The sequence below is a fragment of the Hydra vulgaris genome, chromosome 05 (assembly GCF_038396675.1).
Source record: "Hydra vulgaris chromosome 05, alternate assembly HydraT2T_AEP".
Classification (NCBI taxonomy): domain Eukaryota; kingdom Metazoa; phylum Cnidaria; class Hydrozoa; order Anthoathecata; family Hydridae; genus Hydra; species Hydra vulgaris.
This window is the reverse complement of record NC_088924.1, coordinates 5912501-5938409: the sequence shown is the minus strand read 5'-3', so window position 1 is coordinate 5938409 and position 25909 is coordinate 5912501. Positions and strand designations below refer to the sequence as shown.

Genomic DNA, 25909 nt, shown 5'->3' with positions numbered 1-25909 from the left:
AGTTGGCATAAAAACAGTTTTCATTACTCTAGTGTTTACCAACTTGAATGTACATGTGGCGCTTTTTATGTGGGTGAAACTAGGAAAAAGATAACAACACGAATAGCTGAACATCAAAAAAACTTGACTAAAGCAACTGGAAAGTGTCTGGAATTATTGAACATGCACAACATTACAAAGGTACAACCAATTGGTATAATCCTAAACATTTTTAGTTATACCAAATAACTATACCAGACAAATCAGGGAGACAATTAAAATAGACAGATTGCAAAACCCAAAAATGAAATTCTAAACCGGGATAATAAATAACGAATTTTTGTAACGTTTTTAGTTTTAGAAAATGGCTATATGAGCTTAAAAATCTAATTTTATAAATAAAGTTCAATAAAATGTCACGTACTGTTTCATCATTGTATATATTTCATCATACTATTAAGATGTCATAATAAAAAAAAAAATAAAAAATAAAAAAATATATATATATATATATATATATATATATATATATATATATATATATATATATATAGATAAAGTTAATAAACCTTACAGAAACAAAGTAGAGGGGGAACTATAAAATTACTACTTAAAACTTATAGTAGTGATTTACTGTCTGAGTTCTCCGTTTATGCAGCATTTATGTTATACTAGCAGTAAGCAAACTGTAATACGGGTTATTAGTAATACACGGATTTATAGTTATTACCTCAAAACTGCTTAGAAAAGTAAAGATTTCTAGAATTTGAGAAGGTTTGAGAAAAAATTTGAGAAGCAGAATGACATATTGATATTACTTTGATATAAAATCTTTAATATAAAGTTTTTTTAACGCTAAATATCTTTCCAAGGCAAACTTATCACAAACTTATGTTCGAAATATATATCTTACTAAACAATTTTGTGATAATTTACGGAACGGTACTGTGACTATAAATCCGTGTATTAAACCATTGATAACAATAAAAATACATTGTTCTTCTTCTTCTTCTTCTTTTTCTTTCGGCATTTCCCGTTTAAGGGTTGCCACAGCGGATCAAACTCCTCCATATTTTACTCTATATAAAAAAGAATTCAAGAGTATGTGTAAATGAATGTTTTCTAAGTGAAAATATTCATATACAGAGAAATTTAGAATATACTAAAAGTATATTTTATATTTCAAGTTTGGGGAATACGAATTTTGCAGTTTTGAGCTTACGCCTTAAAATATGTGTAACTCGCGAGTTTTGATAATTGATTAGAAGTGATTAATTTATAGCAACATGCACATTGTAAAACAATATAGGACAAATTTCTCAAAGAAACTTGGTTGTGGATTTGGTAAATATTAGTAAGACCTGCAGAGAAGTTAATAAGCAGACTGGAATCCCTTTTCGAAAAGTTAGCAACATTATAAAAAAAGTATAATTTGAATGGAACTACAACTGATATAGCAGGAAGAGGCCGTAAAGCAAAAACATCTGCAGTCATTGATAGAAACATTATCTTACAAGTCAAACAAAACAGATTTGAAGCTACTCAAAAGATAGCCGACAAAGTTAAAAACGACCACAAAAACATGATTTCAGGTTAAACTATCCAAAATAGAATCTGAGAGCACGGAATTCATAGTAGTGTATGTCACAAAAAACCCTATTTTTCAAGGCCGTAGACAACTTTTTTTAATGTTTGAGCTAAACATCTTTGAAACATGAAGAAAACTCCATATTTAAGTATGTTCGGTGATTGGAGACTGGGAACAATAAAAACCCTAAAACGTTAGCCCCCCCCAGCCCCAAAGGGGAGGGCAATGAGTCAAATTTTTTTAATTTTTTTTCGATCTTAAACTCAATTTAAATTTCAAATTTATTTTTGTAAATTACTTTTCTAAATTTTCTGAAAAAAAAAGTTCATAGCCTCACAGAAACTTAAATAGTAATAACCAATTTTATGGAAATAGTATTAGTATAATTTTTTGAATAAAAAACGCATAAAAAATAATTAGGCCTTATTTCCTTCTAAAAAGTAAAATATAAGCTCAATGAAAACAAAACTGTTAAAAAAAAAAGTAAAGCTAAAAGAAAAACTAAAACAAACAAAATGTAAACGATTTAAAAAATTATTAGGAGTGATCCTTTATACTTTATATCTAATAAAAATGTTATATAGAAATTGCTATTTTCTATACTTACTTCAATTATAGTATGATCTTAATGATTATTATCTATCTTAATATGATTTTTTATGTAACATTTCTAAACTAATAAATAATAATTAAATTCCTAAAGGTAAAAAGTTTTAACTCGCTTGATAGATCTTTCTCTAATGACCGCGTGCATTTGAGAACGCGCTCTTTCAGAATCAGATAAGCCTAGTAACTAATTAAAACTGCTTTTAAAACGAAAGCGAAACGACGTTGAGCGTTAAACGTTAAACAATGACTCTAGTAATCATATGAAGATATTAGGATGCACCTGCAGTATTTATGTTATAAATCATTTTGAGCTTGGCTATAACTAGATTAAAAATCAACAAAGGTTACGGACCTAATTGCATAGTTGCTAGAACTGCTAAAAATGGAGGGAAATTATTGTTTGTACATGTAACATTGTTACTTAATATATTTAATAAATCTGGTGATATTTCTTAAGCAAGTAACTACCGTGTAATTGCCCTATCTAACTGTGTAAGCATGCTTCTTGAGTCCGTTTTGCTCCACAGCTTCCTAATCTTACAATCCAGTAAACGGTGAATATCACTATTTAATCAACCAGCCATGATTGTTCAGACTTGAAACTAACTGGAACTGAAACTCTGGATATTATCAAAAAGGCTCAGTACTGAAACATGTAGTTGACTCCTTTAGATCAAATGGAAGATTTGTCTTTGCCTGCTGTCTCAAATCAAGCAAAGCGTTTGACAGTGTTTAACTATAAAACTATGTTTAAAAAACTCACTTTGTTAAATTTCCTAACTTGGTTAAGTTGTAAATTATTTTATACGTACCAGCAGATGTATGTTGGAAAAACATTGTTGCCACATCTTTTAAAGTAATGAGTGTTGCCAGACAAAACAGTGTTCGATATCCGTATTTGTTTTACATTTATATGCGTGACATAAGCTTGGTTGTTATGTGCAAAGGCCAAAGCTTCGCTATCATATTGTTGGTATGCATAACAACATCCTACTTTATGCAGATGATTTAGTAATAATTGCAACATCATCGAGTACACAACAACGTTTTATGGATATACGTTCAAGTGTTGTTGCTGAATTAGATATGAAACTTGTCGTAAATAATCATATAATCTTTGTTATAAAACGGCTTTATACAAGTTATCTACCGTTTCCCTAGCTTTGTATTGGATGGTAGTCACTTTTAGACAGCTTTAATGCTTAGTTAGGCAATATTTAAGTATAAAATGTTTTAGTTAACAATTTGTTTTAAATATCAAAAAAAAAACTATTTCATAAATGAGATGATAATGGTTTTACAATAATAAATTACAATCTAATGTTTTCGTACAAACATAGTTTATATCAACAGACAATTTCAATTATTTCATAGAAAAAAGTTTTTGCTTAACATAAATGGCTTAATTCATGTGCATTGTATTTTTTATATAATATTTATTATAATTTTATCGAATATTTTAAATAATTTTTATATTATATTTATTTAACGGCAAAAATAATGTTGAGATTTTTTTTGAGCGTTAAAACATTTTAGAAACGTTTTACATACATGCATAGTGAGTTGAATATAAAAATACCCTCAAACAACAATTGTTTAAAAAAGATTTAATGTACATTTGACGAAAAGTTGTAAACTATGTTTACTGCATTTACAATAGAAACAACTAGAGGTTTTTTGTATAGAAATGAATAAGTTTTCAATTTTTCAACGATTAAAAATTTGAATTTTTACATTTTGAGTGTAATGTTTTTTTAACATAATATTATTATGTAACGGGCCGGGTTTAATGTTTTACTGAGCAGAAGTTAGCTCGCGGGTCGTTGCGTGTCAATTACGTGCTGCAGTGTTCTATCACTGAACAAAAGTATCAATTGGTATCAAAGAAACAGATTTTAATATCATGCTATCAATATGAAACGTGAAACAGTTCAACATAAAATATTTAATTAATATTAAACGAACGTAAAATATTAAACAGATCTAAAATCACAAAATGAAGAATCAGAACGAAAAAGTTTTTAAAAAATTGAAGTAATTTGTCATGAATAAAACTTTACTAAAAAACGAAGAAATGATAAAAAGTGATTCATATGAAAAAAAAGAGAGCGAAATAAAGAATCAAAAATTAAATGCTGTTACTTGGCATAAAGAAACTAATTTAAAATATTTTATAAACGAAAGGTTTGAGTATATTTATTATAAAAATAAAATACAGAAGAAAAAGCAAATATATATATATATATATATATATATATATATATATATATATATATATATATATATATATATATATAATTTATTTTATAGAATTTAGTATATATAACTTTATAGAAATATGTTTTTAATAGAAAAGAAAATCCTGAAGAAGTTGAAAAATCAAAAGAAAAAAAAAGGAAAAAAAAAAAAGAAAGGTAAAAATTTTCATTTGTTTTGTTTATAGTTTTTGTAACAAAACACATTTTGTATTGCTTATATACATGAGTAAAAGGTTGTTAGGTTGTATTGGCTATATACATAATTAAGATTTTATTGGTTATATACACGAGTAAGAAGTTGTTAGAATGTATTGCTTATATACACGAGTAAGAAATTGTTAGGTTGTTAAATTCTAATAGTTTTATTACTTTATAAGTGTCAAGTGCGATTTTTTAATTTAGCCTTATGTTGACCGCCAAATTATTGGTTTAAGCTTTAACTAAGCCACTATGGGTTTAACGCAAAACTTCTTTTGAAGTTCCATTGCAACCAATTATTTTTTAAATTCTTTGTTTAAATATTTCGTTTATTTTTTCGTAATGAACGATTAAGCGATGCTGACATAATTAACGTCACTACGGAAAAAAACTTTAGTTTCATTGCGAGCAGAAAAAAAAAAGTTTCTGTCTTTTAACTCATTTTTAACACAAATTAATAAACTCATTTTTATTTGACTATAGTACAGTATTGTGCAAATTAATTGCATCAAACATTTTTTTCTTTTTCTTTTTTGTTTTATACTGTGTTTTCTATAATTTTCTATAATTGTGATTAGAAGGATAAATGAATTTAAATAAAGTAAATAAATAAAGATTAACACTACACCAAGAAAAAGATCTAAAATATTAACTTTACTTCAATATTCTGATAAATTTCAACGGGAGATTTATCAGAGCCAAATTAGGTTCATTAAACCAATCTACAGTTAGCCGGGTTACGAAGCATTACATTGCAACAGGCAGCTTATCGCCATTAAGACAAGGAAAATGTGGTCGAAAACGAAAGAATTCAGAAAGAGATGACCGATATCTGATGCTGGAGAGTATCAAAAATCCAAAAAAGACAAGTGACCAACTAATGAATGATTTAGCTACGCATGACATCCATGTCTGCTCGAGTACTGTGCGGAGGAAGTTGATAGCTGTTAGAAGGTTTGCCAGAAACCCTTCTAAAAAACCATTACTTACAGATGTCATGAAGACTCTGACACAAGACGTCTCTTGTGGGCAAAGGAATGCAAAAAGTGGTCTAAAGAACAATGGAGAAGGGTAAGACAAAATGTGTTTATTAAATTTACAGCTGTTTTATTTATTATATTTGTATATCACACTATTTTTAAATTGAAGGTATTAAATTGAAGAGACTTAATAACAGTTAACTTGTTTTTTTATTGATTGCAGGTTTTATTTTCGGATGAATCACATTTTGAAGTGCAAGGCCAACGGTCACAGTTTGTTCGTTGTTCTGATGGTGAGCCTATACGACCCGGACACATTGAACAATATGCCAAGCATCCAGAAAAGAAGATGTTTTGGGGATGTTTCTCTGCTTTTGGATCAGGAAGACTCTACCTAGTTACTGGAATGATGAACTCCGACACTTACATTGAGGTTCTGCAAACACATTTAATTCCAGAGATGTTAAAAGTGTTTCCAAATGGAAACGGAATATTACAGCAGGATTTAGCTACATGCCATACTTCCAAAAAAGTCAAGAAATTTATGGTAAAAAATAATATTAAAACCCTTAAATGGCCTGGCAACTCCCCTGATCTTAATCCAATTGAGAATCTCTGGGCAATTGTAAAAAAAAGACTGCGAAAACATGACTGCACAACTAAAACTAAGCTTACCACCACTATCCTTCAGATTTGGATTGAAGACACAGAAATCCAAAAGATTTGTAAAAATTTAGTGGATTCCATGCCAAATCGTGTGCAGAAAGTCATATCAGCACGAGGAGGATACATAAAATATTAGTGCATGAGTTTTTATTTTATTAGAGCAAGAAAACTTAAAATTTCCTGGATTTTTATTGTTTTTAATTTTGATGCAAATAATATTCACAATACTGTACAATGTCAAATAAAATTAGTTGCAAAGAATTAATACTATAGTATTAATTAATACTATAGTATTAATTCTTTGAATATTCCAATTGAAACTTGAAAATTCCAAAAATATATGGCAATATAAATACAAGATTAATCTTGTATTTATATTGCCATATATTTTTGGTAATAACGTACCAGAAACTTGCAGTGACTTTAAGTTGCATCTTAAATAACAAAATTCTTGCGTACATCCCTAAACCCTCAATTTCTTTCCTGGCCGAAGATGATTACTTAGTTTTTCACATTTTTTGAAAGGTCAAAACGTTTCATGGAGATCAATACCGTGGCTAGCGGGCAATGGCGGATTGAGATTTAGCGTCATGGGGGATGGGGGGGGAGGGGGTTAAGGAAAGGAGTAGAGGGCAACAAGGTTTGGGGATGGCACATTAATCCCTAGAAACATTTTTTTTCGACAATAGCGCTAGTGATGAATATATTTTATGGATGCTTTTATGTGAATAACTGTTAAATACGTCAAAGAGACTAAACAACCTAAAGTTTGAGTTTGGTAAATATACTTTGGTTAACAATTATCGTAAAAAAAAAAAAAACTTAATATTATTGCAATGGTTTAGTTATTTAAAAACATATTTACACTATAGATGTTATTGAAAGCAAGCATTAAGAAAAAAAATTAATTTCCAGCTAGTTTATAAAGTTTTTTTCTGCTAGATTTCATTTCCAGCGGGTACAAAACGTTATTTGGACGTCTTAAGTACATTATGCAGACTTTTGACGTCTATATGGCGTTGTATTGACGTCTTACGGACGTCTGTGCCTGCTGGGTTGAAACAAAATAACTTATTTATAATTCAAGGCCAAAATGCTCAACAAGCTTATATTCAATTAAAATTAATGCCAATCCAAAAAGATGTTGTTTCATTATTGTTAATCATTGATAATTTTTGATCTTAAGTCTGTACTAGATGCTCTGAAACTTCTCTCATTGTAAGCAGATTAAAAAGAAGAGTCAAGTCGATTTTTTAGAGTATAGACAAGTTAGGAAAACATGATATCATCTATTTCTCTATTAAAAATGAATGTACTTCTTTCATTTGTAGTTCAATCGTTGTTGTTAAAGATATTGATGTATACACATCTTTGAAGAAAGGGCCGGTACCAGTAGGTTTCAAATGGGGAGAAGATACCATACAGATGTTGGCTGAAAACATTTTTAACACATAAAAACAAACCGAAATTGCTCCACAATGTTGAAATCAGTTAATTAATAATTTTTTGCTTTTCTCCTTTAAACAAAAAGTTGTTAGGGATCGTCAATAAATTACGTAAGAGTCCTAATTTAATTAAAAAATCAAAATAGCCAATTTAAATTTAATGAAAATCAGTTTAATATCAAATCGTAAAACAATTTAATATCAAATGCCTAATATTTTCTTCTTCTGTATTTTAAACATATTTTGCGTTGAGTTATTTATGGACGATCCATTACCCTTGGCAAAGTCATTGTTGCTTTAAAAATCTGTTACTATACAGTCACAGTAGTTTTAATACACCAAATTATGTTAAAAATCCATTGACTGTGTACATTATGATCAAGCGCAGATGCAGCATTTTTTGATGTTTGAGATACCTACACATGGAGCAAACTCTAAAAATTTATATGTTTATACTTATACCAAAAAAGAATACTTCGCAAAAAATTCCGATGATTGGTACCTGTGAACAAAAAAGTTCTAAAATTTTAGCTACACATGCCCCAAACGTGAGAGCAACAAGTTGATAAAATAATTTTTATACTATTCTCAACCAAAATTATATTTATTGATAAATTTTAAAACTCACACAATAATCTCTTAGCACTCAACAATTAAGGCCTTGAACACTAAAAGATTATTGTGTGAATTTTAAAATTTTTCGATGAATATAAACTCGGTTAAGAATAGTATAAAAGTTATTTCATCAACTTGTTGCTCTCACGTTTGGGGCAGGTGTAGCTAAAATTTTAGGGCTTTTTTGTTCCCAGGCTTCAATCATCGCAATTTTTTGCAAAGCATCTTTATTTGATGTTAGTATAAACATATAAGTTTTTGGAGTTTGCTCCATGTCTGGAAGTTAGGTATCTCAAACATCAGAAATGCCGCACCGGATGATTATAAAAGATATTTGCTTTAAACAAAACGTCTCCGTTTTGTTTTCTGCCTTAAATTCATGCAAATCTATCAAGCAGGTATATAGGCGATGGTCACTTGTTACCAAGTATTCTATGTCCGTTTAAAATAAACGCAGATTCATGGAATAAGAAATTGTTATTTTTGGGGGCGCCAGTAACCTGGCTTAGAGAGCGCGGAGGATGGGGCAGCTCCTCCCCCCCCCCCCATAACGCCCTATACTGAATTCGCCGCTGCAAACAGAGGAGAGGACAATCCCTCTTCATTAGGGACCCAAAATCGTAAAAAAATAAATTCTGAGAATGCGTTATATGCGTTTAAAAGCATGTTTTAAACAAGTATTACATTTTCCGTTTTACCTATAGTGTATCTAGTTATGATTTAATATTTAGAATAAAATCCATGAATATATTAAAGTATAAAAATAGTTGATTTTTTTTTATTTTGTTAGAAAAAGTAAACTCAAGGAGAAAGGGGAGTCAGATGAAATAAACGAGTTAAAAGTTTCAGTTACACAAGTCAGAAAACATTCATTCGGCAAAGCAAATAGTGACTCTACCATTAAGTTACCAGAAAAACAATCTTATGAAAATGAAAAAAATATTGAAGGAAATAATACAGCAAGGTAGTATAAAAATTTATCTTAACTTTTTTTATAACAGTTTTTTATTTAGGAATTCATGAAAAAAATGACTTTGATATACTTTGATTTGATTTATCATTAATTAAAATGCCTGCGATAAATATATACTTTTTTAAAATAATTTTTTATTTTGTAACAGTTAGTGACTTTTTTTTAGAAAATTGAGTAAAGTCAATGAGCTGAATTTTTCTACTTCAGTAAAAAAACTTTCATTAGTAAAAACACAGAGTGACTCAAATATTGAGTTAATTAACTTACAAAACCAATTTTATAATGAACATACTTACAGACAAACGAAACCAGAGATCATTGAAAAATTAAAAGAGGGATACTCAAAAAGGTATTATTTTTTTTTAATGATCAAATTTAACCATTAAAAAAAAATAATTCTTTATTTTTTATTGGTGTTCACATATTGATGTTGTGGTATTATTATATCCACAACTGTATATTTATGTTATTTAGAATCAGCTGTTTTTGTGTTATTCGCAATCAGCTGTGTGTATCCAACTTGTGATCAAATGTATTTGTGTTATTTTTAGTTAACTATAATTGGCTTTTATTTTAATTTTTTTTTTGCAATTGTGAAAATTTATTCTTACACATTTGTTGAAAATTGAATTTAATAATTTGGTGAATACTGGTTAAAAAATAGTTTTTGGCATATGTTGAACAATGAGTTCGAACATCTGTTTAACATTTGTTGAACAATGATTTTGAAAATTTGTTGAACAATAAGCTCAAACACTAATTGAACATTCGTTAAACAATGTTTTTAAAAATTCAATGATTAGTGAACAAATTAAACATAATTGTTGTGGTACTTTTAATGTTTTAAAGTGAAAAACAGTTCCAGTTGGAATACACAAAAATTTAAGCATTGTGCTTAAAGTAAAAAAAGATATATTCAAAGCAGAATTTTGAAAACAGTATAATAAATAATGGTATTTTTGTATATTTGCTTTGGTTAACTCAGTAAATTTATTAAAATTAAAAATTTTTTTCTTCTTCTGATTATATAATAAACTTTAACAAATAGTCAGCATACATTGTAAAAGATATTCTGAATGTTCTGCATAAATTTGCATAATAATGCATAAATTTGAATGTTCTTTATGCATAAATTTGAAGAATATATAAAATAAGAATGAACCCTAGGATTGATTTCTATGAGACTCTGTACACTAACACTAATTCACCTTTCTTTTTTTTTTCGAATTTCAAATATATATCAATTTTAATATTAGCATGATTGGTTTAGTAGAACAATATTTTTTGAAAACCAATACATTTTTGAGTATAATAGTATTTGATATTAGGTATTTAAAAATTCTATTGTAAAAAACCATTTTTAAAAGTACAAGAAGAAAAAAACAGAAATAACCCAGAACACAAAATTTAACTTTGTTTAATCTAAGAAAACTTAATCTAGACCTTATTGCTCAATAAAAATAAAAAATACTAAATAGTAAACTAAAGTATTTTATAAATTATTTTAGGTCTCAAGTTGAACATGATAAGCCATTAAATGAAGGTAAGGAGATTTAAAATAATAATAATAATATTTCCATTCAAAATATTGTTGTTTTTCTATTATTACCATTGTTATTATTATTGTTATTATTGCTATTATTGATATTATTAAATTATTATTGTTATTATTGTTGTTATTAATTCCTATAATAAGACCATCCTAGCTATTTAATCATAATAGTTGCTATAATTATCATAATTATTCGTTTTTATGAATAATAATTCTTAACTATTAAATTGTTGGTATCTAATCTATTGTTGGTTGCTATCTAATTGGTATAATAAAGATGCATCTTTTTTTACATTTATAGATAAAGTATCAAATTTAAGACTGTCAAATGAGTCATTAAATAATAAATTTGAAAATTCAATCTTTCATATTGAAAAACTCAATATCAACAATGAAGGTAAAAGTGTATTACAAGTTTTATTTTGATTATTTTTTTGAAAATATTCAACACACACAACTAAAAGAATATTATTACAGATGATTTCATACTGTAAATGTGATGCTGTTTAATGTTTGAAAATCATAGTTAGTTATTGTGTGAAGCTGTCAACAAATTATATTACGTAGAGCCAAATGTTATTAAATGTATCAGCTTTGATATTTCTAATAAATAAATATCAACTTTGTCATTAATGTATTTTAAAGTATGCATTATAATTCAATTTACTTTTAAAACCTTGTTAAAATACCTCAACAAAATAAAGTTTATTATAAAAATTGCAAATAAAATCTAAATTTGATATTTTAAATATGTAATATATAATCTTTTGTTTAATTTGTAACGTAATTTTTTTTTTGTGTGTGAAAAAAACAACAACAGGCAAGATTTAAATTACAATCCAACATTTAAAAGGAGGATTGGTACTGGAAAACCAGTACCAATCCCCTTTCAAAGTTCTGAATTAAACACTCATTTAAATAACCACACTGTTTAAATAACCAGTTATTATTTCATTACTACCCAGTTATTTTAATACAGTGTTAAAATAAGTGACAGGGGTTAAAATTTAACCAGGGCCAGGTTTAATAAAAAGTAGCTGAGGCTGGATTTGTGACCTGGCCCCTGCATAAACATTGATACATCCTAAATTATATATTTTTAATCTAAAACTTATGTTATGTTTTATTTATATATATATATATTTATATATAAACATTATCATGATCAACATATTCATTATCATCATTATTATTGCCATCATCATCAGGTTCTAGCCTTCACACTTTATGCTGTTTTTCTTATATAAACAATCTTGAGTATTTTCTTTCATTAACTAAGACTCAATCATACCAAATGTACTTTTTGCAAGTTTTTCTACTTTTACTTTTACTATTTTGCTCTAAAGCTGCTGTCTCTCTACTTACCGATACCGAAATCACTTTAATCTTCTCTCAAAAATATTGTTCGATACAACATTTTTACTAATCTAGGATTATGGCTCCTTTTCTAGTCTTGCTAGAGTCATACCATACATTCTTCTGATTATCATCTTCTAATTCAGCAAATAACCCACCATATAAATACTAAAGTTTATATAAATATGTAAAGATATTGTATGCCAGTATCTAAATAAATAACAAACATATATGCTTATATCCATATAAATCCATATAAATCCATATTATGTATGCATAAATGTGCCTAATATAAATACCTAAGTATAATAAACATAGTATATAAGATACTATATATACCTAAATATAATAAATATACTAAACATAAATAATATACCTAAATAAATACATAGCTTCCTGGCAAAATAAAAGCATTTGTTCTTATTTTTCAGTTTTTAATCAAGCCTCGACCTACTCTACATTTTTCATCTTCTTGTGCAGTTGCTTTATTAAACTGTAGTTTTTTTTTTTCATTTTTTTTACAAGAACATCTCTCTTGAAAACAAATTTCTTTTTATTGTTGCAAAAAATCATGTAAAAAATAGATGCTAAGCTCTGTTCTTCTCAGTAAAGTTAATCTCAGATATTAGGTTCTTGAGACCTTTGAAAAATCTTCAACATTAACCAAAGTCATGCTATCTCTAAATTATGGGTCTATCTTATTTATTATTAACTTTAGGGTTTCATTTCTGTAATTAATTTATAAAGTCTAATTAATTTCTGTTGGTTTTTTTTACAAGATAGGTTTCTTATTATTTTTTAATACATCAGTAGTTTTACATAAATAAATATTCCAACTCATTAGAAAATCCTTACTTGACCTTAAATGGTTACTTTTTTTTCATTTTTTTTAACTGATGTTCTTTCAGGTTCTTTTCTTAGTATTTCATTCTTTTTTACAAGTCAAAAATAGTATCTTAATATGTCTAGAAATTTGACTCTTAAATCTAATGCCCTACTCTTATCATTCCAGTTAAACAGATTAACCCATTGTTATATATCCAAATTACTCCAGCTTTTAATGCTTAAGTCAATTCTCAATTAAAAACTTCTACAACTTGTGTAGACAACACTACCATCATAGTCTTACATGAGCGTTCTCCAGAAATTCCTTCAATTCTTGTTAAACTATTAAAAATTGCTAAAAAGATTTCAATATTTCTCTCCTACTATGATTAATCTTATTAGTTTCTTTATATTGTTTCTTATCTACAATAACAATCTTACTGACAATCTTATCTACAATAACAATCTTACTGACAATCTTATCTACAATAACAATCTTTCTGACAATATTATCTATAATAACAATCTTACTAACAATCTTATCTACAATAACAATCTTACTGACAATCTTATACCTTTATTTCTGACTATTCAACTTAATACTCATGTCTTAACAAAAATTTATTTTAATTGCTTAGAACAAACAGTTAATTTTTATTCTAATTTCTCTTCTGTAACAGCTTGAGGCTTGCAGTGGCTTGTGGATTTTAACTATAAAACTCAGTTATTTACTGCAAACAACTATCGAAAAATTGATGAAGTTCCTATATTGACCAACAACAACCCTCTCACTCTCAGACAAGGTCCAAAAGCACATTGTAAATGTAGTTGGACCTGATTTATTTACCAGGCTTGAGGTATTCTCCCTTCAATGTTAGGTTGCATCTCTTTCTTTTTTCTACAACTACTATTATGGAAACGCCTCAGATAAGCAATAATCTCTAGTTCAATCAACCAAAACTTATTCTTGCTCTAAACTTAATCTTGCTTAGTTCATCATTTAGCAAAGTCATTAGCATCCTTTTACTGTATCTGTCCCTTGATGCTATAACTTTTTTTATTTATCTAGTTTTTTTCTCTCATATTAATATAACCTCAAAACTCCCACCCATCTTCATGTTTTTCTGACTCATACAACCTGCAACTTTTTAAGTCTTCTGTTAAACATTTCCTTGCTCTTTAACCCTATCCTTTGTTTTCTAGTAACAAATAATGATATATATATATATATATAGAACCCTTAGATGTTGTCCGAAAGTTTTTTCGATATTTTGTTGACAAAAAGTAAAAATTAAAATGCAAGACCGGAATTTTTTTTTTTTAATAATGATAGACTGCCTGCCCCAACCAAACCCTCAGTCGATGTAGCAGCACTCCCTTGCGGGTCAGGCTATTTGTCAGTCGATGTAACAGCACTCCCTTGCGAGTCAGGCTATTTGTCAGTCGATGTAGCAGCACTCCCTTGCGAGTCAGGCTATTTGTCAGTCGATGTAGCAGCACTCCCTTGCGAGTCAGGCTATAAGATAGTCGATGTAGCAACACTCCGCGCATGATTTACAGTAAAAAAAATAAAAAATAAAACATTTTATTAAAAAAAATAAAAATAAAAACATTTTATTAAAAAAAAAAAAAAATAAAAACATTGTTTATATTGTTAAAAACATTCAAAATGTTATAAAAACATTCAGAATGTTTTTAAAAACATTCTGGTCAATTAAATTTGCGTTTTTGTGGTTTTTTTAAAAAACGATTAATTTGTAATTAAATTAATGGTTTTTACTTTCGTCCAACACGGAAATGTTGGACGAAAGTCAAAAGTAATTAAAAGTGACGTATGTGTTGGCGTAAGAATCACTTTTTTCCTTCCGCTCTTCCTAAAGCCAACAAACTATAGAACTATATATATATATATATATATATATATATATATATATATATATATATATATATATATATATATATATATATATATATATATATATATATATGTGCTAGTTAATAAATAGTAAATATGCATAAATTTATAATATTTAAAGTGTTATAAGTTTTTTGCTAGCCCCAGCTTATAATTTTGCCTATTTTTAGCAAGGCCGAAGTCAGTATCCTCATCATATACTACAGTGTTGGTAAACTCTACTCTAAACTAAAAAAAGTATGATAAATTCAAAATGCAAATCAGAGTTGGCAGACTTCACTCTGAACTAAAAAAAGTATGATAAATTCAAAATGCAAATCAGAGTTGGCAGACTTCACTCTGAGCTAAAAAAAATATGATAAATTCAAAATGCAATTTTGCAAATTGTTTTCAAGAAATGCAATACCTCATTTGTTACTCCATTAAACATAAATCTATCAAGTTGATTGTCATTCTCAGTGTCATTACTTCTGTGCAAAATTTTAACAGAAATTTCAGTCTCTCTCAAAACTAACTTGCAACTCAAATCTGTATGTATTTGTTCTTTTTTTGCCATTTGGTTCTATGGTTTCATAAATTTTTTGATTTTTTTCTATTTTCTGCTTCTTTGCTTTGCGTTTTTTTTTTCCATTCTTTTAATTGATTGTGATTCTCTAACCAGAGTATCTATTATAATCCAGAGTATCTATTATAATACTGTGGTCAAGCTTTTTTCCATGATCATTTACCGTTTTTCTTATTCCAGCTTTAAGAAATGGTTACATAATGGCACCCCTAATGTCTCAGACATTAGAGTTTGTTGGTCTACTGAAGCTTTTAAAAATTTTTCCTGGTCCATCAGTAAAGGTTGATTGGGGTTTGGGCAATCTGCAACACTAAGAATATTAAAAAACAATACATGCATTAAAAAAAATGCAAGATATACCTGATTGAAATCTTAATCTTACCATTTATTGAGTTAAAAGGATGGAAATGATGCCTTTAATCAAGCTTTTTCCTAAAGTTCCTATTTTTCTCGGATTCTTCAAAGCAAGAAGTTTAATTCATATTTGCATAAGAGTTTAAATAAGCTGAAACACCAACATCTAGAGGCTGAAGATTGTGTGATGTGGATGGGTGTCAGCAAATAAACTCCATTCTCTTTTGCAGCATGAATAAAACTATTTATCAAAAATACGATTGCCTAAAATTAAAAGAATCCAGTTCTCCTTTGATGATGTGCAAAAGATAAAAGTGGGCAAACCACACCTTGAATGTTTTCTCTTTCATCTGTTTGGTTTGCTGCACAACCTACCCATTCTTTAGAAAAACAATCTTAATCAATCAATCTTAAACAATCAATGTACCTGTGGAAATACATAAAATGGAGGTACTGAGGTATCATAAATACTTACTGCATTGTTACCATGTTCAGCTCTGATGTTCAGCCCTGATGACAAAAGATACTTGTTGTTTACTCTTTTTATAAATTATGCATTTGGACACTTTAACTCTTGTTATCCCTTTTGCCAACATTCCGTATGTGATGAGGGAGAAACTATAACTTTTGTTGTAAAACTTTAATTATAAAACCTGTTGTAAAATATGTTCATCTTGTGTCAATAGCCTGCATTTTACCTATTGATATAGCACTTAAATTTCAGAAATCCAGTCAATCAATCAGTCAAGCAGTCTTTTATATTAAATTATATTAAATGCAGTTATATTAAATGAAAAATGCTGCAAAATTAATTATCATAGAGATGTTACAATATGAGTTGTAAGGAATTAGTTATAGCTCTTTCCCTGTGACACTAATGAAATAACTTGTCCACTGTTTTTAACTGTCTTGTTAACCAAAATATGAATAAAAACTACACCCTTTAAGATTTGCAAGATTCAAAAGATTGATTGTTTCAAATTATAATATATTAAGAATAAACTATAATTATATATTCAAATTTACAAAAGTCTATTTTAAAAAACATCCAAATTTCAAAAAAACAAAACACCAACAATCATATCATTAGGCCATCTAATGCAGGAAATAAAAAATGTTTATATATATCCCATATCTAAAAAAACAATCACAGGTCATAAGCATTAATTATCTTTATGTTTTGCAACACATGGTAATATATATATATATATATATATATATATATATATATATATATATATATATATATATATATATATATATATATATATATATATATGTATATATATATATATATATATGTATATATATAGAACCCTTAGATGTTGTCCGAAAGTTTTTTCGATATTTTGTTGACAAAAAGTAAAAATTAAAATGCAAGACCGGAATTTTTTTTTTTTAATAATGATAGACTGCCTGCCCCAACCAAACCCTCAGTTGATGTAGCAGCACTCCCTTGCGGGTCAGGCTATTTGTCAGTCGATGTAGCAGCACTCCCTTGCGAGTCAGGCTATTTATCAGTCGATGTAGCAGCACTCCCTTGCGAGTCAGGCTATTTGTCAGTCGATGTAGCAGCACTCCCTTGCGAGTCAGGCTATAAGATAGTCGATGTAGCAACACTCCGCGCATGATTTACAGTAAAAAAAAATAAAAATAAAAACATTTTATTAAAAAAAATAAAAATAAAAACATTTTTTTAAAAAAATAAAAATAAAAACATTGTTTATATTGTTAAAAACATTCAGAATGTTTTAAAAACATTCTGGTCAATTAAATTTGCGTTTTTGTGGTTTTTTTATATAACAATTATTTGTAATTAAATTAATGGTTTTGACTTTCGTCCAACACGAAAATGTTAGACGAAAGTCAAAAGTAATTAAAAGTGATGTATGTGTTGGCGTAAGAATCACTTTTTTCCTTCCGCTCTTCCCAAAGCCAACAAACTATAGATCTATATATATATATATATATATATATATATATATATATATATATATATATATATATATATATATATATATATATATATATATATATATATATATATATAACCCTCGGAATTAGGAAAAATGAGGTTGGCAATAATTTGCCAACCTCAATCTTTTAGAGGTCGGCAAAAATTATTTGATACAAAGGTCTTACTATAAAACATAGAAACGAGGTCTGCAAAAATTTGCCGACCTCAATCACTTTCAGGTTGGCAGTTAGGTTGGCATTGTCAAATGCCGACCCTAATTCCGAGGGTTGTATATATATACCAGAAACAAATTGAAGTCAAGCCTCATATTTGTAATTTTTTAAAATTGCAATGTCTTGTAATTTTAATTTAGTTTGTTGTTTCTTTTGGTATTAAATTTTTAAAGTTTTTGTTTGCAAATCATTTAGTTATGTTGTTATTTACTCATGCTCTTGTTCTATAATAAATATTCAAACACATAATTAACAATTGTTATATAAATATTAAACCATAAAATTAACATTTTTTATGTAATTTTTTTTCATAGAAAAGTTTGATGAAAGTGACGAAGAAATTAAACGGGCTATGTCCAGTACAGCAAATACAAATCCATCATCGAATCAAAGAAAAAGTACTGATAGAAAAGCTGACAGTGCATTTTCAAAAAGAGTGATAAGCGTGATAGAAAGAAGTGACTTTATGCGTTTTTTTGAATCTAATTCTCCGAACATATCTCAGTCTGATAAAGACAGACCATCAGGAGACCATAGTGATATTAATTTTGATAATGAATCAAATAATCTCAACAATATAACAGCGCGTTCATTAGATAACAAGAATGAATTTAATTTTGAAGCATTTGAAATGCCCTCTATTGTAAATGAAAAAGTTCAAATATTAGAGAATGAAAAACTTTTTGAAGTTGAGAGTAATGAAAATGTCAAAAATAGTTCCAAAGAGTCCGATGAAGAATGTAACGATAACATTAGTTTAACTGAAGATGAGAAAATACAAGAGCCACCAGAAATACAAGAGCCACCACCAAAGCCAAAGTGGCATCCTCCGTGGCAGTTAAGCCAAGTTTGATTTTTTTTTTTTTAGTTTTATAAATACTTTTTTTTAAATAAAATTTTGATTTTTCTGAGCAGTTTTTAATACTAGCAATTTGAAAAATTTTTAACAATAATTAGTTTTTTTTTCCTTATATAGTTGTATGCTAGATATATTATTGTTATATATATTTTTACGTTGTATATAGGAAATTATAGCACACACTGATGCTATACCTGTGTTGCAAATTGACCCGTCAAATAGGTGGTTTGCAACAGGTTCTTCAGATAAAACAGTCAGGGTAAAATATTTGTTTAAAGATTATATAAAGTTGTATGATTACAAATCAAAATATTACTATGTGTTGTAAAACATGAAGATAATTTATGCTTATGACCTGTGATTGTTTTTTTAGATATGGGATATAAATGATGGTGGACAAAAACTTGTTATAAATGCACACAAACAAAGTATCCGTGCTATGACTTTTGGTTTAGCAGGTCATAGACAACTTTTTACAACAGCTGATGATCGACAACTATTATGTCATGATATTGAAGTTAATCGGGTAAATTTTTATTTAAGAAGAAAACTTGCTAAACAATAGAAATAACTTATTCTTAAAATTGAATTATACCAGTTTTTTTGGTGTTAAACATATAAATCACTTTTTTTTAATAAAAGATAAAAAAGTGATACTAAGATAAAGTAAACTAAGAACACTAGTTTTCACTTTTATTAACACTAAAATTTCAGACATCTTTGAAATTCCAGACACAAATACCAACACTAAAATTCTAGATCACTATCAAAATCTATCAAGTTCCAGACAACTATCAAAATTATCTAAAATCAAAAGTGATTGAGAGAATCAATCTTTATCTAAAAAAAAATTAAAAAAGAAGTTTTAAAGAAGTTAGTAAAGTTTCTAAATTAGTGTCTTTCAAAATTTACTTCTGCCATTGCCACATTTATTTTTTTCATATTTGTGACACCATGGTGATCAGTTTGACCATCATTGTTGTTGATCTATTGTAAAATATAATTTAGAATATTTTTTAAAACTTCCTAACAATTTATTTATAAAATGCAGAATTGATAAATTTTAGATTGTGTCACAATATAAAGGTCAATCAGCTGTCATTTATGCAATGTGCACTTACCAGCCATCTCAATTACTAATAACAGCTGCACGCGACAAAGTTCTGAAAATATACGATACTCGATCAACAAAGTGCATCAAAACTCTACGTGGGCATCAAAATACAGTATCATGTGTAATAGTAAACGAGCAAACAAAGCAGGTAAGATAATAACCTACATAGTGTTGCAGAAATAGAAGATAATGTTATTAAAATTTTTTCCACATATTATTCAATTTTAAAGAGTTGAAAGGGTACATCCTTCAACTCTTTGGAGTTCAAGGGTATACCCTATTTTTTGAAACATAAAAAATGATTTATTCACATACAATATATTATATACAATGTTTAAATGTTTAATATATTATTTACAATAATTGATACAATATATAACAAAATTACTTTTTTAAAAGCTTATTTGTTGCTTGAAAAGTTTTTAAAGCATTAAATACGTAAAAAGATGGTAAGTTTGTGATGAGTAAGGTTGTAGAATGAATAAAAAAAGATGACAGACAGATGACTAAGAATGTAAATAAAAGTGGAAGCTATGACAAACTTTGACAAACAAAGCTATGACAAACAGATAAATTGTAAACAATAGTACAATATAACTGGGTTTGTAAAAAAGAAAAAGAGACATTGATTATTCAGATAGTTGGATTTCAAATTTAAACTAAAAGTGAAAAAAAACCTATATAAAATGAGTAAAACTAATGACACAGCATATGACATAGTTGCATACTATTATACTATATTTAAGCAAGAATTTCCAATTTTGATTGCAAGATATATATTGTGAAATTTTTTTGGCTTTTTACTATAAATGAAAAGAGAATAAAGAAAGAATTTGAAAAGACAGTTAGTGGGTACAACTTACTCTTTATATTTCTTGAGGGTCTAAGGTGTTTAGCCATAAAATATCTTAAAAGACTTAATTGGTTCTAAAAAGAAATTTATTTACAAAAATTCTATTATCAAGCCTTCTAATACAGATTGATTGAAAGATATAAATAAAATCAAAATGATTCCTTAAAAAATGACTTCTAGATTCTCTGTCCCAGAAATTCTAGATGTCCCAGAAATTCTAGATGTCCCATAAATTTTAGCAGAAATGTTTTAGCTTTTGTAGTTTAATAAGTAAAGAAAAAAAGTTTTTCTATTTAAATGTATTTTATATATTGCATTTTCAGAATTATAAATGTTATCTATCATAGATTATTAGTGGAAGTCATGATGGCACGCTCAGACTATGGGATGTTGGCGAAGGAAAATGTACTGGATTGCTTCAAGGTCATTCAAAAAGTGTAAGAGGAGTTACAACACACCCAGATGGGTATAAAGTTATAATGTCAATTTAGTTTTGGTCAAATAATTTGTATCAGAAATATTTTGTGTCACAAAAGATTTGACAAACTGTTTGAGTCAAAAGATTTTCTAGCACAATACTATTTTGTTAAAATAATCTATAATCTAATTTAAAACAAACAAAAATAGTTTTGCATATTTTGAACTTTAGAGTTCAAAATATGCACAAAAAAATTATAGAACTTAAAACATTTTTATAACTGTTTGTTATTATATAAATTATGTTTTTAATTTTTACATAAATTACAGAAATAAACACAAATCAATTTGAGAAATGCAGAAAAATTCTTCAAAAATATGCAGATAAATTATATGTGCAAATAATTTGACTTAACAGGTCATAAAGTTTTGAGTTTTTTCTTTGTTATTTGTGAAGTTAAAAGTTACAAAACAAAATTCAAATATCTGATCAAATTTTTTTATCATTTTCATAATTTTATTGAAGGTTTCAAATGTAATAAAAATAAATAAAATAGTGTCACAATCTTTTGAAATAGAGCAAAAAAACAGTGAGATTGAAAGATTAGTAAACCAAAATATGACTAAGCAAGAGAAATTAGGCTTTGCAATAAACTTTATACAAAGTTTAAAATTTTTTTTTTGAAAAAAATGATGCAATATGTTGAAAAGTAAAAGTCATGCTAAATCTTTGTTTAATAATAATTTTTTATTATTATAAAAATTGACTTGTTGTAAAATTAAACAGTGTTGGAGAATAAAATGGTACATGTATTTCTACCTACACGTACTATTTATTTACAAAGCAAGTGTTCTCCAACACTTGCTTTGTAAATAAATGGTACGTGTAGGTAGAAATGTGACTCTTTTTGGTTCTTGTTTTTTGGTTTTTTAACAAAAATTTGAAAATTCATCATTCAAATTACTAAATTTAACTTTAATGGCAATATCTTTAACTATTTTAATTTCAGATTTAAGTAGGATAATTGATACTGAAATTTACTAAAATTCTTTTTATTTTGGTATGTTTAAAGGTTAATACAATTGGAGCAGTCTTTTATAAAAATTTCTTAGATAATTTTATCTTCTATAATTGGTTTTAGTGTTATATTTATACAAACAATAAACATAATAAATTTACATTTATTATATTTAATTACATTTATTTTATTTCATTGAATGTTCTTTTGCTATAACATAATGTCTAAAAATGGACCTCAAATGACAAAGCATGTTGAAAAATGTCAAGTGTCCTGATAAACTAAAACGACTTAATGTAAAAAGTGCAGATAAAAAAGATAAATTGTGAATAATTAAATTACAAATCATCAGATGAAGGTGGTCTGGGTCTGAAACACTCAGAATCTGAAAGCTCCAACTAGTGCAGTAAAACTAACATAATATGACTGCATAAATTTATTTTTAAATTCAAATTATTTACAGTATTACTTTGTTTTACATCTGCTAATTCATTTATAATATCTTATATAGTTTAACAGGGTGGCTACATCTCCTAATAAATCCTAAAATATCCTAATATTTGAAAAACCTCCTTAAAAGACCTAAATTCTCCTAAAATATACTTGGGTTTCAAAAATATTCCTAAAATCTTTTAATTTAAACTTGTTAACAACAAGTTTAAATTAAAAGATTTTTTGAATATTTTTTAAAAACTTAAAGTTCAACAACAACAAGTTGTTGTTGAACTTTAAGTATTTTTTCGAACATACAACTGAAACTTAAAATTTTTTGTCAAAATTTTTGAATATATTTAAATTTCGTTTAAATTTTTTTTTAAGTCTTTTAATCGTTTTTCCAAGTTTTCTGGTAAAATCTTCTAAAAAGTCCGTAAAAATCTTCTGAAATCTCCAAAATGCTTCTAATTTTTAAACTCAAAAAAGTGTGGCCACACTGTTTAAATATATGTTGAAATTATTGCTTTTTTTTAATTTTTAATTTTTTTTTTATGTTATAAGTTATTGCTTTTATTTTGCTTAGATGTTTACACTTTTAACAGTTCAACACTACTTAGCGCTAACTACATTGATAACCATTTAAAACTAACCAAATAAAACATATTAATTCAAAATTTTAAAATTTTTCTGTGTGTTTATATATATATATATATATATATATATATATATATATATATATATATACATATATATATCTATATATATATATATATATATATATATATATATATATATATATATATATATATATATATATATATATATAAAAACACACACACACAAATATAACAAACGAACTATGTATGGCTAAATTACTACACTATATACAAATGCTCTAGGAAATAAACAACTTTAATAGATTGCTTATTTCTTTGAGCATTTTAAAGTCTGATATTAAATTGGCATGGTATTATATACTAATATAATATTTACATTATCAAAATAAAAATGATTTTCATAGAGCAAGTATAGTTTATATATATAATGAGTGTAACAGTAGTTAGGAAATATAACGTGACAAATAAACATTCCCATACAGTATACATAGATTTATAACAAACTTATAGCTAATTTAGTTATTTTTATTAAAAACAGAGGCGTGGTGGCCCCAGAGGTTATGCGGGATTCCCTCATGGGCTTTTCCCCTTTTTCAGCTAAATATAGGCCTTTTGGCAAATTTTAATTTTTTCTGCATTTTAAAGAAATTCCACAATCATTTACAATATTTATGTTTGCACAAATTAAATTTTAATAATCCCTAGATTTTAAGACTTCAACTTTGACCGCAATTATATTAGTATTTTGCATAATAATAATATTGCTCTGAAAACAAAGTAGATATTTTAAGACGTATTATATTTTTTTCATAAGAAAAATGATGAACCCATAAACGGTTTTTAACAATCGCAATGTTAACAAAATAAATTTAAAAAAGTCCGCAGACCCATATTATTATTGTTGGACTAATATTAACTTAATTTAAAATTTAACCCCAAAATATTTTTTTAAACGAATTAATAAGCAATACAATTACTATATAGTAATTGTATTGCGTTTTGATTCATTTAAGAAAAATGTTTTGGTGTTTAATTTTAAGTTAAGTTATATATAAATAAGTATCGAACTTATGTTTTGCATTTTTATAGAGTTTCGAAGCAGATATAAACTTGTTTTATAATAAATAAAGTATTTTATTTTTATACAGTTTATATTATTGTATTTAAATAAACAAATCACTCCGTAATATCTTGTCCTCAGACATTAAAAAAAGGATGATGGCTGTGCAAAAAGTACATTTAAAGAAGATATGTTTTATGCAAACTTTCAATTATGAACTATATACATACACAAATAAAACCTTTTAAAAATAGCGTAAAACCATCTTATTTAACGAATTTATTTTAATTGGGAATACCGCAAATATTTTCAAATACGATTTCATATTACGCCTTAACAATTTACTTATTTACGACACATTTTTATTACTATTAATTAGAGGTAAGTTTAAAATAAATTATAAAGATTCCATAGCTTTAAATTTTTTTATTTTCATTATTTTAATTTTGTTTTATTTTTGAAATGAAAAAACAATAAAATAGCATTTTTGGAGATAATATGAAATACTTTCAATTAAGTAACTGCTAAAATAAAACTACGTTATAAAAGCTTTTACGTTTAAATTACGTCAATAACGGCACCATTTTTAGAGCGGCATTTTTCCTGTTGTGGGTTTATGCAAAAATGTTAAAAAAGTTAAAACACCGAAATAAACAAAAGCATAAACTATCTTTAAAAAGAATTTCTAATTTTTGAAGATTTTCAATATTTATTTTAGAAAAAAAACTATAGTTTAAAAAAATTTATATTATTGTACAATAAACTATATATCATTATATAGTAATAGAAAAATTGAAATCTTTGATTTTTAATTTTGTGTTAGGCTATGTTCTTCAAACAAAAAAATACGAATCGTATTTGCTTGCGGTAAATTGTGTTATAAGAAAATCAGAACAAAAACGTCGCTGCATTGTATTGTTACCATTTTTTATTTTGAAGTATTACAATCAATATTAATAATTACAAATCACAAATACAATAACTAATAATTGCAATATTATTAATTACAAATATTACTAATTACAAATGTATTTCAAACAATATTAACAATTACAAGTGTTATCTCAACTTGCTAGTTTGTATTAATGATTTATTAGAATAAGGTCAGTTATTATATAAATATATATATATATATATATATATATATATATATATATATATATATATATATATATATATATACACATATACACATTATTTTTCGTATGGGCCTTTACATCAAGCATATATGGTAAAATACCGCATATATATATAGGCTTTTTAATAAAAATCCCGCATGGGCTTTTTAGAGCTACCACGCCCCTGATTAAAAATATAAATTAAAATTGGTGTTTATACATGTATTTGTGCTTATAATGGTTATATACTAAAAATATACTAGAATAAGGAAAACTATTCCAAAATTTATGCCCATAAAACCAAAAAACGCTACAAAACAAACAAAAAACGCGTTTTTTTGACCCATAA

At 26.8% G+C, this 25909-nt stretch overlaps 1 protein-coding gene across 3 annotated transcripts in view; it reads left to right on the top strand.

The window, feature by feature from the left end:
• The window catches only part of LOC136080488 (uncharacterized), a 46387-nt gene that overhangs the window by 18878 nt on the left and 1600 nt on the right, over positions 1–25909 (top strand). The window contains exons 1-11 of one of the 3 annotated variants that reach the window (XM_065797210.1): positions 4128–4360; positions 4528–4590; positions 9129–9302; positions 9478–9660; positions 10820–10854; positions 11165–11260; positions 18383–18915; positions 19094–19186; positions 19301–19453; positions 19995–20189; positions 21242–21360. In XM_065797210.1, the coding sequence (XP_065653282.1) occupies positions 4221–4360; positions 4528–4590; positions 9129–9302; positions 9478–9660; positions 10820–10854; positions 11165–11260; positions 18383–18915; positions 19094–19186; positions 19301–19453; positions 19995–20189; positions 21242–21360 (1784 nt within the window). In that variant the 5' untranslated portion in view covers positions 4128–4220. Of the gene's footprint in view, positions 1–4127; positions 4361–4527; positions 4591–9128; positions 9303–9477; positions 9661–10819; positions 10855–11164; positions 11261–18382; positions 18916–19093; positions 19187–19300; positions 19454–19994; positions 20190–21241; positions 21361–25909 lie in introns of those variants that run through there. The other 2 variants (XM_065797209.1, XM_065797211.1) reach the window with 2 other exon arrangements.